Genomic DNA, 17,660 nt, shown 5'->3' with positions numbered 1-17,660 from the left:
ATATTCCACCACTAATGTATGAAAGTACCTTTTCACTACACTCTGCATCAAGTATTATATATTTTAAATACTGCTATTTCACTGGTCCAAAAATGGTGCCTCAAAATACTATTGAATGGAAACTATAACTGAAAAATTATTTTCTTAATGGTGCCTTTTAAACTTGTATTTCTTCTTATCACTAGTTTAAACATGTTTGGTTACCAATTGAACCTTAGGCTTTTTAGATTTAAATCTGTTTATAATTTTTCAAATTATAAAATTAATACATTAAATAATCTGAATAATTAAACAGTATAGGAATATCTTAAAAACAAAACCAGGAACATATTATCTCATCCCCTCTTCTTCACCAAAGTTTTGGTGTATATCTTTAGAGACAGTTTAAAGAGTCACATGGTTTCTGTTTTTGTTGTTGATATTTGTTTGATTGCTTTAAACAAACTGATTCTACTATTCCTATTGTTGAGCAACTTTATTTTTCTTTATTTTTTGATGTTTTATTTTCTTATTTAACTCTTATTTGGGAACTTAGGTTTTCAAGCAAAAAATTATTTCGCTCGTGTAGTGCCTTAGTCAAAAAGTGTGTCTCCATAAAATGTACTTTGAATAATTATAAAGTCATTTCATTTTCAAAATTGAGCTAGCAGCTATTAAAGTGTGTACATTTTTGATACACCATGTAGATTAACAAGAGAGTTTATTTTCAGCCAAGCTCAGATGTAAGCATGGATAGGCTGAAATATAACTTCTCCCTTTTATCCCATCATAAACTTTAATGTGCTGTGCATTTTTGTGTAGAAAATACACAAGATTCACATGGTTCAAAATAGCAGGCACAGAATGTCCTATCTCCCTTCCCTGTCCTGGAGCCATCAGGACCTACCCCTAGTGACAGATGCTATTATCAGGCTTCCTTTCAGACAGAATTTATGAACACACAAGCAAATGTACATATTATATCCCCCCCCCCCCCCAAAGAGTAGCATGCTAGGACATTGTACACACACTTTTTTTTTTTTTTTGTACTTTTGGTTTTATTTTGGAGGTCATTCCATATCCTAACATATAAAAAGCCAGGGGCCATCATGACCAAAACAACCAGATGGACAACCAAACAACAGGCTGTGTGTGGCGACAAGGCCAGCAGGGGGGTTAGTGAGGGACGACCAAACAACTTAACAGCAGGCTGCATGGGTGACCAGGCTGGCAAAGGGGGAAAGTTAGGGGTGATCAGGCAGGCAGACAGGTGATTAGGAGCCAGTGGTCCCAGATTGTGAGAGGGATGTCCGACTGATGGGGATCAGGCCTAAACCAACAGTCAGACATCCTCCAAGGAGTCCTAGATTGGAGAGGTTGCAGGCTGAGCTAAGAGGACCCCACCCCTGTGCATGAATTTCATGCACCGGACCTCTAGTTAGTACATAAAGAGCTTTGTTTTATAGCTACATGGTATTCCATTATGCACATACATCATAATTTATGGAGTCAGTCCCCCATGATGGAAAGTTTAAGTCATTTCAAGACTTGTGCTATTGCAAACAGTGCACAATAATTAAGAACTTAGGTCATTTGGCACATGCATGAGTTTATCCGCAGGATAAATTCCTGGAAATGGAAATGTTGGAACAAGGACATGTGAATTGAAAATTTTGATAAATATTGCCAAGTTGTCCTCCATCAAAGGGGTGTCAGTTCACCCTCCCAGTGCCAAAGTATGAGAGTGCTCTTTCTATACTGGCACTAAACTGGTTGTTACCCAATCCTCCACGCCCCTCCCTTTTTAATTTATTTTTTTTAAATCTTTACCAATCTGATTGAGCATCTTTTCATAATCATTTATATTTCATTTTCTGTGAACTATTGTTTCTGTTCTTTATCTAAGGGTTGTTGGTATTTTTCTTAAGGATATGTGGGGACTCTAGTAGATAGAAAATTTAGCCTTTTGAATTACAAATGCTTTTCCCAGTTTCTTGGTAGTGTTTAACTTTGTTTATGATGGTTTTGTCATATAAAATTTTTATTTTTATATAGTAGTAGTAAGCAATTTCTCACTTTCTGGCTTTTGGGCTTTATATAATAGTTCAGAAAAAGCTTCATCTAAGTTTACAGAGGAATTTTCTTACAGTTTCTTTTAGTTTTTTTGTTTTTACATTTTTTACATTTACATATTTATATTTTCTTCTTAGTATGAAATATGAAATATGGATCCAACCTTATTTCTTTTAGATGTCTTCTTGGTTACCTTAAAATAATTTAGTGAATAATTCATCTTTTTCCTCTCTTCTGTGAGATGACATCTTTATCATATATCAAATTCCTGTACTTGGACTGATTTCCACACTATTTATTATATTTTATTGAGTTGTCTGTTATGTGTCAGTACCACACTGTTTTAATTACATATATATATATATATATATATATATATATATATATATATATATATATGTATTATACTATCAGGTAGAAAGAATATTCCACTAGTGATCTCTTTTAAACATTGTCTGGCTCTTCTTGCTTCTATGTTCTATCTGAATTTAGCATCAGTTTATCTATGTTTAGTTTCCCACAAAAAAAAAAAAAAAATCCTACAAGTGCTTTTATGGATTGAGTTAAGTTCACAAACTAACTTAAAAGAATTTACAACCTTATGCTATGAATTGACTTATTTTTATTTGTTCATATCTTTTATTGTGATTCTCAAGGGCATTCTAAACTTTATGTCAAATACCTTTTGGATATTTGTTGTTAAGTTTATTATTAGACTAGAGGCCTGATGCATAGAATTCGTGCAAGGGGCCCAGACCTCGCAGCTCCAGCCAGCCCTCACTGCCCCTGCTTTATCCAGAAGGTTCTCCGGAAGGTCATCCAGATGGCCGTTCTGATGTTAGGTCTAATTAGCATATTATCTCTTTACTATATAGGATATTTAGATATTAGATGTTTAGTTTTTGTTGCTATTGTAAATAAAATATTTCCATTTTATCTTGCTATTCTTGGTTATGTATATATAATTTATTGATTTTTGTATAGTTGTTTTTTACCCATCCATTTTATTGAATTATCTTTGCTTTTAGAAATCTTACAGTGAGTTCTGGGCCTTCCCCAAAATATATTATACAGTTATAGTATGTACAAATAATGATCATTTTATTGCTTGTTTTAGAAGTTCTGTACCTCTAATTTATTTTGTTTCCTTAGTTTATTTGGTTCCCCAAATCTCCAGAAACAATATTAAATAAAAAGTGTGATGATGGCCCAGCCAGTGTGGCTCAGTGGCTGAGCGTTGTCTCATGAACCAGGAGGTCACAATTTGATTCCTAGTCAGTTACATGCCCAGGTTGTGGGCTCAAACCCCAGTAGGGGGCATGCTGGAGACAGCCGATTGATGATTATCTCTCACCATTGATGTTTCTATCTCTCTCCCCTTTCTCTGAAATGAATAAAAACATATTTTTTTAAAAAAATAGTGATAATGGTTTCCTTATTACATTTCTAACTTTAATGAGAAGGCGTCTCATTAATGAAAATAATGTTTTCCCATTTAAGCATTATGCTGGCTCCTGGATTGACCCAGATATATTTAATCATTTCAAGGAAATAACTAACTAATTATATTTTATTAAAAGTACAGTTGACCCTTGAATAATGTTTGAACTGAATAGGTTCAGTTATATGCAGATTTTTTGTTAATTGACCTAAGGAGTTCAAACCCATGTTGTTCAAGAGTCAACTGGTGAATGGTAATTCAAATATTTGGAGGACCTACTTAAGTTATGTGCCAAATTTCCATAGCATAGGAAGATGGTGGATGCCCCTAACAGAGTCAACACTAGTTTTCATCTCAAATGGATATTGAATTTTAGCAAATATTATTTTAGTACCTTTTAAGATGATTGTGTACATTTGTTCTTTCTAGTTGGATTACTATGAATGACATAATACATTAAATTGCTGAAACAAATACCACTTGCATGATGTTTTATTATTTTAATATATCTTTGTTCTGTTTCCTGATGTTTTATCAAATTCATAGATATGATTAGCCTTTAGTTCATACCTATATAATTTCCGTATATGCTGATTATAATAAGTTGAGGTAAATGTGTTTTCCTGAGTTAGTAATGGACAGCCACATTTGTTTATATTCACCAGGAAACCATGCCACTTTTTTTGCTTGGAACAGAATGGGAATATAGAGAATGAAATTAACTTAAGGCTGACCAGCTCTGGAAGTGGTGCCTGGTCCCATCTCATAAAAAAATCTTTGCATTTCCCTCAGATGATTTTAGGTCAGTGTTATAGTAATATTAAGATTTTTATCTATCCTATTAGATTAAACTCATTAGTTTCCTTCTATTTTCCCACCCCTGACCAACAAACACACAGATGCACAGATTTTGCTCTCTCCACATTTAACTTGTATACTTCCATGCAATGAAGAGAAAAATAGTACTCAAGTAGAAAGTGAGAAACTACCAAAAGTCATTCAAATGGAAGTACCTTGAATTATGATCATGTGACTAAGAGCCAGCTGAAATTTAATTTTTTGTACTTTTACAACACAACTTTCTATTAATATCCTATATAATAAAAGGCTAATATGCAAAGCTACCAAACAGCGGAACGACCGGTTGCTATGACGTGCACTGACCACCAGGAGGCAGATGCTGGACATAGGAGCTGCCCCCTGGTGGTCTGCTCAGCCAGAGCTAGGCTCATGGCTGGTGAGTGCAGCAGCAGTTGTGGTAGCCTCTCCCACCTCTATGGCAGCGCTAAGGATGTCCAACTGATGGCTTAGGCCCACTCCCCATGGGACTTCCCCCAAGGGCTTCCGGACTACAAGAGGGCACAGGCCGGGCTGAGAGACCCCACTGAATGCACAAATTTCATGCACCAGGCCTCTATGTCATACATAAACTCAGAGTATTTAAGTGACTTAAGGATATAAACTGATTTTAAGTACTTATCAGTGCCTATTTTATACAAACAATTTTAATGCTAATTGTTATTCTTGTGTATAATTAAAAGAAGGCATGCTGAGAACCTCCCTTTTTTATTTTTGCATAAACATTTTTACTGCAGTATAACTAACATACAATAAAGTACACAAATATTACATACACAAATGATGAACTTTTACAAAGTGTACATTTGTGTAATCACCTCAGAGATCAAGATACAGAATATTGCCAGCTCTCAGAAGCCTTACCCATGCTTCTTTCCAAATACAGATGCCACCAAACAAAAGCACGTACCATCTGACTTCTCTGGTTACAGATCACTTCTGTAGTTTTTTGACTTGGTAAAAATTGAATCAATTAGTGTTGGGATAGGCAAAATTCTTCCCACCCTGGTGGACTTGCCTAGTATAACTTTGTCCTCTTGAGTACGGTGGGAATGTAACTCTGATAGATTTCACTCCCATGATTAGGTTATGGGATTTTGCAAATGTAATAGGAGTTCCAAACCAATTGAATTTGAGATAATCAAAAGGGAGATTATCGTGGGTCGGCCTAACCTCATCTGGCAAGCTGTTAACAAGGGCTGAACCGTTCTTGAAGTCAGATGTTCGAAGTGTGAGAAAGACATGACCCTGCTGGCTTCCCAGAAGTAAACTGTCATGCTGTGAATGGGAGGCCTCCAGGAGCTCAGCCCGACCTCCAGCTGACAGCCAGCAAGAAAGCAGGGCCTGTGTGCTGCACCAGGAGGAGCTGAATTCTGTGACAGCCTAAAGGAGCTGGAAGAGAACCCTGAGCTTCAGAGAAGCCAGTCCTCCAGACACCTGACTGCAGCGCTGGGAGACGTTGAACAGATGACCTTGTGGAGCTGTGCCTGCGCTTGTGACCTACACAATTGTGCGATAATAAATGGGTGCTATTGTAAGCTGCTAATAGTGTGTTCATTGCTTCTGCAACACTAGAAAATTATCCACTCTTTTGTACATGACTTCTCTCATTAAATATTATGTGTATGCATGCACTGTGTGTGTGTGTATAGTGTGTGTGTGTGTGTGTGTGTGTGTGTGAGTGATTTATCCATATAGTTATATATAGCAGCAGTTCATTATTTTCCATTGCTACGTTTTTATTTTCTTGTATGAATATGCCACAATTTAGTTGTGCATTCTGTTGGGTACTTAATTAGGCTCTTTTTGCTTCTTTTATTTCAAGTAATAACAGCTTTGAGCACTCCTACATATGGGCTATTGTCAAAGATAAACAAAGCCAGATACTAGTTAAAGTAGTAGAGATTTTAATTAGTTATATACTATTGCAATGGGAAGCGAGTCTAGCATGAACTGAACTCAGCTTTGATTTTTTTAAAAGTAGGATTTTATTTCATTATTATTTTTTAAAGATATGTTTTTATTGATTTCAAAGAGAGAAGGGGGGAGTGAAGCATCAATTAGAGGGAAACATGGATCGGCTGCCTCCTGCAAGCCCCCTACCAAGGATTGAGCTACAACCCCCGGGTATGTGCCCTGACCGGGAAATGAACTGGTGATCTCATGGTTCATGGGTTGATGATGCTCAGCCACTGAGCCACACTGGCTGGGCTCAGCTTTGATTTTTTACAGAGAAGGCATGGTGTTTTATAGGGAGAATGAGGGAGGAGGGAGAGGGGCCAAGCAGGGACTCAGCAGAGTCAGGGAAGTTAAAAAAGAAGGGTGGGTCAGTATAAATGCTGATAATGCCGGCTATGTCTGTTAGCTGCTTATTAACTGAAGCTGGGATTCTGTCCTCCCACAGAGACTGGGAGACAGAGGCCCTATGCTTCCTGATGATTGTATTTTAAAGGAATGGCTTTCAGGTTCTGGAGAAAGACACTCATGAGTGGTAGGAGACGTATGTTATCTCAAAAGGACAGAGGAAGGATTTTCTGGTGGAAGCCCGTTTTAGTGAATGCTAAGGAAGGGTGGGTAGCCAGGGGCCTGTCCGAAGGCGTTGGCTAGAACAGTAAATTCTTTTGTCAGCCTTGAGTTTCCTCCAGTACTTTCAGCAGGGCTGGGCTCATCCTAGGGATGTTGCCTTGAGCTGTCAGTGTTTAAGTCTTTTAATGTAGGAAGGAGGGAGTGGGCTAAATAACTTATATTGAGGGTCTGTGGTTTTTATAAGCCACAGTGAAGGTATCGTCAAGAGAAGGGCTCAGAGGAGCTTGGCTAAAGTTTGTTCAAGGACAGAAGCTTTGTTAGTACAGGGACAGGCAAAAGTGCTGTTGTTTTCATGGAAAATAATAATATAAGAATCAACTCTGTGTTTTGCACACTCACTACTGTAAACCTGCTTTTGCCTACCCTGTAGATACCTGGGAGAGGAAAGAATAGGTCATGGAGGAGGCATGTGTGGTTTGCTGTAAAAGATACTGTCAGATCTTTTTCCAAAATGACTGTGCCTATGTATACACCCTCCAGCAGGAAACCAGAGCTCTGTGTGTTTTGTGATGCGTGCTCTCATTTGCTTGCTTTTATCCTCACCCGAGGATATGTTTATTGATTTGAGAGAAAGAAGAAACTTGGATGTGAGAAATATCAAACGGTTGCCTCTCGTTGTGTCCTGACCAGGAATCAAACCCACAATCTTTTTTGGTGTATGGGGCATGCTCCAACCAACAGAGCCACCCACCCAGGGCTAAGGAATTTAAATTTAAAAACTGAAGCAGTATAAAATGTTTTCTATTAAATATATTAAATACAACTTTTCCTTTTGATAGAATTATGTTTCACTTTAACCTATCTTACTATGAGCTTTTATTATGAATAATGATACATTTAATCAAATGCTTTTTCTACCTCTGTTGAGATAATCATATTATTTTACTTTAAGCAATGATGTTCTGAATTATATTGATTACATTTTTATATAGATTTGGAAATGTTAAATCATTACTGAGTTGTTGGGATAAACCCAACTTGGTCATAATCTATACTCCTTTATGTATCCACCGTATCAGATTTGCTAATTGTTTTTTGTAGTTTTACACATATGCACATGAGAGATACTGGTCTGAATTTTTTCCTTCTGGTATTATCTTGTCAGGTTCTGTCATCAAACTTAGGCTAGCTTCATAACACTAGTTGCAAAGTATTCTGTTTTTCTCTATTCTCGAAAGAGGTTTTTTTTTTTTTCTTTCTATTAACATTGGTATTATTTCTTTTTTAAACATTTGGACATAAACGAAGTCATCGGGCCTAGAATTATTTGGAGGGTGGTTTCTAAGTATGGATTCAGTCTCTCTAATAGCTATAATTACTCAGATTGTCTTTCTCCTTATGTTAGTTTTGATAAATCAAGTTTTTCAATAAATTTGTCCATTTTATCTAAATTTTGAAATTTGTTGTCATAAAATAGTTACTGTAGGATTTTTTTATTTCAAATATTGGTCACTTGAGTTTTCTTTATCTTTTTTCTTAGCCATTCTTCTTAAGTGGTTATCAATTTCATTTGTCTATTTGTCTTTTTAAAAATACAAAATGTTTCCATTTTATTTCTGCTTTGTCTATATTGTTTTTCATAATCTCTATTTATTTTAGTTTCTTTAGGCTCAATTGGTAGTTCTTTTTCTGGCTTCTTGAAATAGAACTTACAGTATTAATTCTCAATTTTTCTTTGGCATAATGTATATATTTAAAGCTCTATATTTCCTTCTACTCACAGTGTTAGCTGCATCTAGTTGTTTGGTTATGCCATTTTTAATCATCAGTTTAAATTTATTTTTAGTTCTTCTTTGGTCTATAGGTTGTTAGAAAAGCATTACTTCACCTGAGCTTTCCCGTCTGGCGATCTCATTTTGAAAATTTCTGGTGTTATTTTCTATTACTGATTCCTAGCTTAATCTCACAGTTGTCAGAATACATACTATGTATGACTTCAGGCCTTTGAATTTTGTTGATTCTTGCTTTATGGCTTGGCACAACATCAACTTAGTAAATGTGCCATGGGTTCTAGAAAAGAACAATGTGTATTCTCTCGTTCTTGGGGGGTGCTGTTCTACAAATGTGTTAGCTTAAATTTTCTGTGTCCTTACAGGTTGTCAACTGTATTTCCGACCAACTGGTTATAAACAGGGGTTCATCACAACCCCCCCCCCCCTTTGGTTAAATAATTTGTTGGAATGACATAGAATCAGAAACACTTACACTTGACCTGGCTGGTTTGGCTCAGTGGATAGAGCATCAACCTGCGGACTGAAGGGTCCCAGGTCAATTCTGGTCAAGGCCACATGCCCAGCTGTGGGCTTGATCCCCAATAGGGGGTGTGCAAGAGGCAGCCAATTAGTGACTCTCTCCCTCTCCCTTCCTCTCTGAAATCAATTAAAAATGTATTTATAAAAACAACACACTTACCAGTTTATTATAAATTATATAGTAAAGGCTACCGATGACCAGCCTGATGAAGAATTACAGAGGGTGAAGTCAGGAAGGCTCCCTGTGGAGTTGGGTGGACACCTCTAAGCGTGAGGATGGGGGAGATTAGGGTTAGGGTTAGGATTAGGCTGCTAGATTTTGTGGCTGTTACATTACACAGAGAGTCTAGGTTTTGTTTCTTCACTTGAAGAATATTAAGTAGGCAGTAAAGAATGAATGGAGGGGCAGCAAAGTACTTGCATGTCAATTTATCTCTCCCAGGCTTGTTTTTAAACGTCATCAGGTGAGTCTGTAATAACCTTTACTCTAGGGCTCGTTTATCCCTATTGCTAACGTGGGGCTCTCCGGTGGCCTCTATGAATGCCCCTGACCAGGGTGTGGGGGACGTGAACACTTCCCAGGCCTGCAAAAACTTTTGATATTACTTAGCCTGTAACTCCCCAGCAGCTTTTTGCCCGGCCTCATGCCATTTCCCATCTACATGTTAAGCAATAAACTAAAAGGCCTTCCGTGCTTATTTCTGAAGTTCTTTTTCTGCACATCTCCCGCCTCTCCAGTCCTCTCCCCACACATGCCAGCTGCCCAGCCTTCTGAAATGCTCATCTCCGTCTTTTCAGCCCAACGAGTCACACCTGTGCTCTGCTCAGGTCCTTCCTACCGGGCTGAGACCTGGAAGAAAGTGCCCCAGGGCAGAGGGAGCATTTGTGATCTAGAGCTGAACTCATTTGCTTCTGTTCTCACCTGTTTCACAGTTCAGCACTTCCCACGGTCCCACACCTAGAAACAGCTGCTTCATATACTTTGTCCTGACTTCTGGGGCTTGGTGGTGGGAGGTCAATCCCTGAATGAGTCCCCTGTTATAGCTAGAGTGAAACAATACTGCCAAGTTGTTGTTTTTTAAACTCTACAAATGATGAGTGAATGCCTGGAATGGATGGTTCTATGATGGAAGGGCATAAAGCGGAAGAGATGCAGAGGCACCTGTGTAACTTTGTGTAACTTTGCCAGAAGTTTAAGAAATGCATTCTATGTGGGAACATTTCCTACTCAAGTTCACAATGAAATTCCATGGGTATATTACATTTGTTTTCGAGAGTTAGAAAATGTTGTACCCTTAGGTTTATTATACGTTCTCCACTAAATGAAGGCAAATCAGGTAGGCTTACTAATATTGCAATATTGTTCATTTCGATCAATGAATGGTGAAGCAGCAGCTGTTGCTGATGCCAGTGACATTTATTTAAGCAGCTCCAGTGAACCAGGCACCGTGCTAGACCCTTCACGTTGATCATTTTCAACCTTGTAATTCAAATCTGCAAGTTAGAAAACCACGATTCCCCCAGCATGAAGGAGGTGAAGGAGAATTCCTCAGGCTCACGCGCTCAGCCTGAATGACCCAGGGGTGATTTATGTCCCAGGGGGAGAATCTCAGCTCACCAACAGCACTGCTTCCTCCCATGGCTGTGCTGCTCCCTGAGCCGTCTTCACCTGAGCTTTCCCGTCTGCAAAGGAAAGTGGAAAGCAGTTACCTCCCTCCCCAGAGAGGCTGTGTTATTCTATACATGATCTGCATTATTTTGCTTCAAATAACAGCATACAGTATGTAAATGTGCTCTTCCTGGAGGTTAAACTTATTTTTATTTTTTAGAACTTGGCCGCTCCCGCCAGGGTAAATAGTTGAACAACATGGAGAAAAAAAGGCAGTTTGAAGGGAATGTTTAGTCGGCCTGGGCTTGCCTCTCTGCCTTCCTCCCCGCCCAATCCATATTTCTATTCAGACGGAAGCTGCCGTGGCAGAGTAAAAATTAGTAAATTTCCTAGCACAGAGTCCTAGCAGGTCCTGCTATTCAGTGTCCAGAGTGCGTCCATCCAGATATTAACCGTGAACTCAGCATCAGGTGGACCTGGAGGGGCAGATGTCCTTGCTGAGAAGAATAAACGTCTCCTGTGGCACCAGGAAGACTTGATTGCATATGGTTCCCAGCCAGATCCCAAAGAGACTCTGGCGGGCACGGGCATGGGCTGCCTCTAACCATCTACCCCTCGCTCAGCGCTGGCCGTGTCCCCCTGGCTTCGGCTCTACTGTGGGCCCTGCGTTGCTGAGCCCTCCCTATCTTAAACTGCCTTCCCTGGCATTTGAATCATCACTTCGGTGATGTGATAATATCTGCGAGTTAGGAAAATAGAAGTGGCATTTGTTTAGCCATAATTAATGAAATATTTATGTTGCATGAGACTATGTGATAAAACCTTCGGCTTAGAGTCCTTTTGCTTCTGATTACATTTGGGATTTTTTTTTTCTATGACCAGACATTCTGACGCCAGCTCTTTTACACTGAGCAGATGTCATGTAGTAAAAATGGGTACCAGATGCTGTGAGCTGCAGAAAGGCGATTTGTTTAAGAGCTGGCTCTGACTTTTGTTGCATTCAATTACTCTGCAGAGCAAACCTTACACACAAGCATTTAGGTAACTCAGCTAACTTCGGGCAAGTATTTTAATAATAGATTTCGTCTCCGAACGCATTCAAGCAACACGCAGTATAAATGGTGTTTAAGGAATTAATTGATTCCTGCATAATACCTTTATTTTTGACGCGAAGAAAGAGCTGCAAAGCTCTTGGCAGGGACCCAGAAGTGTAATTAACGTGGAGGGCCAAATTTTCAATTGCCCTTAGGTGCTGCCTCCGCCTGCTCATGGCAGGTGCAGTGGGGGGTTGGGGGGCGCAGGGAGGGAGGGAAGCGGGGCAGAGTGGGGGGCCTGGGCAGGGTGGGGGGAGGGGAGAGGCAGCTTTGGGTCACGAAGTAAGAGGAGAAGCTGGGAGTTCAGTGAGTTCCTGTGTTCCCCCTGCAGGTCCCAAGCACGTCCCCATCAGGGCGCAGGTGACAGGGGCTGCCTCCTCCTCCACCACCTCCTCCTCGGCAGATGAAGAATCTGATCCCCAGCTTTCCTTGCGGTCAAAGGTAACAAACAACACTTGGCAAACCAAAGGGGGCCTAGGCTGGGGGGGCTGCTCACCCTGCAGACTTTAGACCCAATGTGGACTCCAGCTGCCGCAGTTTCCTCAGAAGGATCGCATTTCCTTGCATCTGACAGCAAGCGGCTCTTTCTACCTGGGGTACCTCAAGAATCATCTCTATTTTTTTGTTGTTGACTTTTATAGGCTTGCCTGCCTCAGAGATGTAAAATCGGGGAAGGGAAAACAAAACAGATGTATTTCCTTGAAACCATTTGGTGACTACAGCTCTTAAAAAGCGGGTTTCATTTGTGGTCCAAGAAGCAAACGATTGGAAAAATTACAGCAACCGGATGCATATTTCCCCAGTTGGGGGTGGCGGGGGGGGGAGAGGGAGCACAGCTTCATTTAAGCAGCAGACTGCATAGGAAATGTTACGTTTATTCTAATGAGACATGTGGAGGAGCCACGCAATTGCAGGTTAAGTAAGGATGCTCTGAGGGCCCCTGCTGTAGAAGGGACTGGTCGCTGGCCGGCTGGGGAGTTGACAGTCCTCCTTGCTGGATGGCGTTCATATTTCTGGAGGACACTGTAAACAGCTCCCATCCCCCCCGATTTAGAAAGTACAAACACTGTTATATCTCTTCAAAGGTTCCTGTGTGTCAGCCCACAGAGACACGCACCCCATGGCCACGGCTCACTGTTGTTTCTTACCCATGGGGCCAGAGCAGTTTCATAGGATCAGGATGCTAAACGGATGAACCTAAAATGCTTCCCAGGTGGACGCAGGCGCAGTGCATTGCTCTGTGTGTGTTTACTTTTTGAAGAGAGAGGATCTGAGGAGAAAGGGAGAGAACCAGATTTATTTATTTAGACTCAACTTTTCCATATCTGGCACTAGGTACTTTGGCATCATCTCAAGTCACTCAGGGGATCCATCTCCACAAGGCCCTGGCTGGAGCAAGTCAGGAGGGGGCTGGGGCATGGCATGAGTGTGAGAGATGAGAGAGAGAGAGGGAGAGAGAGAGAGGAGAGAGAGGAGAGAGAAAAAGGGAAAGAGAAAAAAGAGAGAAAGAGAGAGAGAGAGAGAGAGAGAGAGAGAGAGAGAGAGAGAGAGGAGAGAGAGAAGGAGAATGAGAGAATATGTATAGACTCTTAGTTTTGTAACTTGGGGCATCTCTGATTAGTTTGTTACTCAACACAAATGAATTCTGTGTGTGTGTGTGTGTTGATTTCTGGGGTTTCCTTTCCTCTTTTTGAGAGATCCAGAGTGTATTTCTGTACTCAAATGAGGCAGAGGCCCCAGCGTCAGCCATCCTGACACTCTCACATAGGAAGAAAGAATGGAGTGGCCCCACCACATCAAAATAGTAAGACTGTGATAGGCAGGGCAAGCCTTGCAGGTGGCTCCTGGTCCTCCTGCTGCTCCAGAACAGCGCCAGTCCTCCCTGACCGCTTCACCTGCCTCTGATGTGGCCGCTCTGACAGGAAGGGAAGCTGGCCAAGGGCTTCCTAAGGGCTCACAGTGAAGGAACAAGAGAAGTCCTCTCCCTGTTTCCCCCCCAATATAATATTTTTATTGATTTCAGAGTAGAAGGGAGAGGGAGAGAGAGATAGAAGCATCAATGATGAGAATCACTGATTGAACACCTGTCTCCTGCATACCTCCTACTGGAGATTGAGCCCAGGGATGTTCCCTGACCAGGAATTGAACTGTGACTTCCTGGTGCCTAGGTCAACGCTCAGTCACTGAGCCACACTGGCCAGGCACCCTCCCTCTCCCCCCCTCTGGTGTTTTATAATATGTCTTCTGTCCCATGCAGGTGTGTCCCCAGACGTGTGGCACAGAGTCTGTCAGCCCAAATGAAGCTTTGCATAGGAAACTGGAGACAGGATATGCACACTCCACCTCTCCCCTTTGCTCTGCCCTAAAACCAGTGACTGGATCCCAGGGACTGGGACCGGTAGCTGTCCTCATCCCGCTAGAGTTCTCCTTTCTCTGTCCTTTGTCTTTTTCTTCTTTATCTCTTCAACTCTTTCTTTTCCTCTCTGCAACCTCGTCACCATCACCAAGGGCATAAGAACTGTGCCTGGCATATCGTGAGACTACCTGGGTGTTAGCGAATCATCCTCATTTCTATGTCAACATCCGTTCATGAATAGCAGTACAGGACCTTCTTTCCTCTTCTAGGTTCTGCTTTGCAGATTCTTGATAAAGCCATGGGGTTTGGCAGCTTTGCTGCTGGGGAGGGCAGAGACGGTGTGATGCTGCCGAAGCTTCCTCCCTTGAAATTGTATGAAATGGTCTTAATTGAGGGGCAGACTTTGCCATTTCTATAAAGCAGGAGTCCCTGATAAAGCAGGAGTCCCTGATATGCCTGCACAGTATTTGGCACGGAAAAGGCGGAACAGATTATATGAAAATACAGATGCTGGACTCAGGTGACCCGGGCTTACCTTCCGGCTCTACCAATTACTAATTGTGTCATCTTGGGCAAGTTATTTAACGTCTCTGAGTTTTGATTTTTTTTAATCTGTAAAATAAGTCTCATTTGAGGGATGGATAATTAAGATGATACATGAGAGGTAATTAGTACAGTGTCTGGCACATAACAATTAGTAGTGGGATTTGTTATGTAGGGTAGGAGGTTGTAAGCTCCACAGAGGTTTGTTGAATAAATGCACCAACTCTCCATAGGTTGAGTGGGAAAGTCTCTGGATAACAATTACCAGTGATCTCCACACGCCCCTCCGCAGCCTTTCCAGTAAGGTCCTGGCTGCCTAAAAGAGGGGTTCCCCCACCCCAGTGTCCCAGAACCTCTGTTCAGAGAGATTGACAATCAGAAAGTTACCCCCTAGAAATAGAGATTTTATGATATGGAATAAGTTTGAGTTTTCAGAGCCAAAATTTCCTTCCGAGGATGAAGGAGAGCATGAGACTTTTAGGATTCTAGATCCTGAAGGGAATTCTATAAAAACCAAGTTTCATCATTGAGATCAATGTTGTCACTAGACATATATTCCCACCATCGCAGAGGTTCTTGGGTGTCACTGTTCCAGAAGGTAATCAGTGGTTCGGTTGCAGGGGGCAGAAGCCTATGACAGTGTTTTGTCAGCTTCAAACCATTTTCTCAGACATATTATTTTTTCTTCTCTGTTGGTTTTTATAGGAGAGGAAGACACTTAGAAGAAGAAGGAAGTTGGAGAAAGCAACAAAACAACTGGTTAAGCAAGAAGAATTAAAAAGACTTCATAAAGCTCAGGTCAGGAACACTTGATATGATTGAGTGGGCCTGGGTCCTTGGGAATCAGAAAGCCCATTGGAAGTCGGGATTGCAGTGGGGAGGTGGGCTGGAGAAAGGCTGGTTCCTCTTCTCTGAGGGACCAGGTTCCTGGCCCTTCTAAAGGCGCTGGCTCAAACCCTGGTGCAACTCTGGGGCCTGGAGAGCCCTAGTGCTAACCTGGCCCATCAACAGCAGCCTTTCCATCTGCAGACACACTTCTAGCAAAAGAAGCCTGAAATGACAGCCAACACATGGCCGAGGGACCATCCCCGGCCTTGACTGCCTCATAGCGGTCTGTGAGGACACACCTTCCCTCAACTTGCTGCCAGTGTCTCTGCCGAACTGACAGCTATTAGGAGCTGTCTCTGTTGCAGAATCAGTTGAACAGCAGAAGCACCCAGCATTTTTATACAGGCTTCCTGGCCCACTGCAAACATTTCTTCCAAATGGATCTGCCCACCTCTGTCACAGAGCGGCAAAAGGAAGCCGACAGGCAAGGCATCCTCCATCTCCCTGAGGCCCCCAAAGCCAGCCTTCAAGAACAGTTAGGTTTTAGGACAAATGGACTTTGCATGGCCTCTCATATTAATCCATTGTACCTTCACATTCCTAACTCCAATTAGTCCCTTTATCTGGCCATGCCGTCCTGGAAGTTGTGTCTTACAAGGAGGAGATCATTTAGTCCAACCTCCTTTACCCTTCAAGGTCACTGACGTGGGAGCTGTCCCTGTCACCGGGTGGACAAGGAAAATTTCCACCAGCTTCCTCTGTCCACTCTCAGCTTCTAAAACAGGTTTCTTTGAAACATACCAACTTTCCTTTCTGAGAACAAGATAACATTTTTATAATATGGACTGGCAAGCTCAGCAATTTCCCCTTCTTATATTTTCACACCAATCAATAGGTGGCTATAGGAAAAGAATTACAATGGCCGTTAGATTCTTAATTTGCTTCTTTTTTTTAATCTTTGAGATTTTCATTCTTAATGTCTAAAGAATGACCACTATATTAGCCAAATTGGGTGGCCATAAAAAGCCACAGAATGGGTGGCTTAACAGAAATTCATCTCGCATGGTTCTGAAGGCTGGAAGTCCAAGCTCAAGGTGCCTTCAGGGTGGGTTTCTGGTGAGGACTCTCTTCCTGGCTTGTGGACAGCTGCCTTGCTATAGCCTCACATGGCCTTTATTTTCTGTGCACTTGTAGAGAGAGATAAATCTCTGGTATCTCTTCCTCTTCTGATTAGGATCCAGATCCATCAGATTAGGGCCCCACCTTCTTGACCTCATTTAATCTCATTCACCTCCTTTAAGGCCCTGTTTCCAAATATAGTCACTTTGGGAGTTAGAAATTCAACATATGAATGGGGGTGAGGGGGTGTCCATTTACTCCATAACAACCACATAGCCATAATTACAAAGTAATCAGTAATAAAGTTATTTAAGTGTTTTCTTTCCTTTTGCAATTCTACACCATGCCAGCAAGAGACCGATTTATAAAGATATAATTACCTTTAAAAGAGAGGCAGAGAGGAAGGGGGCATGAAATTACAAGTTGTTTAAGATATAATTCCCACCTATTCCATATTTTATGTTTGGGGCTTAAACACTCTTCGTTGGCACAGAGAGGAGCCAGGTGGCTATTCAGGCCTCTTCAGGGGATTGGAGTTGCTTTGGCAATTGTACCCCTAAATCTAGGGGAGACTTAGAAAGACGCAGAGTTAAGGAGGAAAGGGAGTGAGACAAAGTTGGAGTGAGATACAGAAGGAAGAACACACCCATACTACCTGCCCCAACAGCGGCTGGGTCCTTCAATATACCTGGTCTGCCAGGTGCCAAGTCCATTCTACCAAGAGATGTGCCTTTGGCAGCATGGTATCTGAAAACAGAGAAAACGATGAATGAGCAAAATGGACAGAGGACAGACTCTTTCCTCATTTTCCTTCCTAATAATCCACAGGAGAAAGAAAGATCTAGTAGGGAAAGTAAACATGAAAATGCAAACCCACTCATGACCCGAAACCATACTATTGAATAGGTGCCAATGGTGAGTC

At 41.4% G+C, this 17,660-nt stretch overlaps 1 protein-coding gene across 3 annotated transcripts in view; it reads left to right on the top strand.

The window, feature by feature from the left end:
- Positions 1-17,660, top strand: part of MICAL2 (microtubule associated monooxygenase, calponin and LIM domain containing 2) — a 195,337-nt gene that overhangs the window by 155,558 nt on the left and 22,119 nt on the right. For all 3 annotated transcript variants that reach the window (XM_045577654.1, XM_045577653.1, XM_045577655.1), the window contains 2 exons: positions 12,224-12,333; positions 15,497-15,589. In XM_045577654.1, coding sequence (XP_045433610.1) covers positions 12,224-12,333; positions 15,497-15,589 — 203 coding nt within the window. The remainder of the gene's footprint in view (positions 1-12,223; positions 12,334-15,496; positions 15,590-17,660) is intronic.

This window comes from Pipistrellus kuhlii, unplaced genomic scaffold (genome assembly GCF_014108245.1).
Source record: "Pipistrellus kuhlii isolate mPipKuh1 unplaced genomic scaffold, mPipKuh1.p scaffold_m20_p_9, whole genome shotgun sequence".
NCBI lineage: Eukaryota > Metazoa > Chordata > Mammalia > Chiroptera > Vespertilionidae > Pipistrellus > Pipistrellus kuhlii.
Note: the sequence above shows the minus strand (reverse complement) of the source record. Positions and strands in the feature narration are given on the sequence as shown.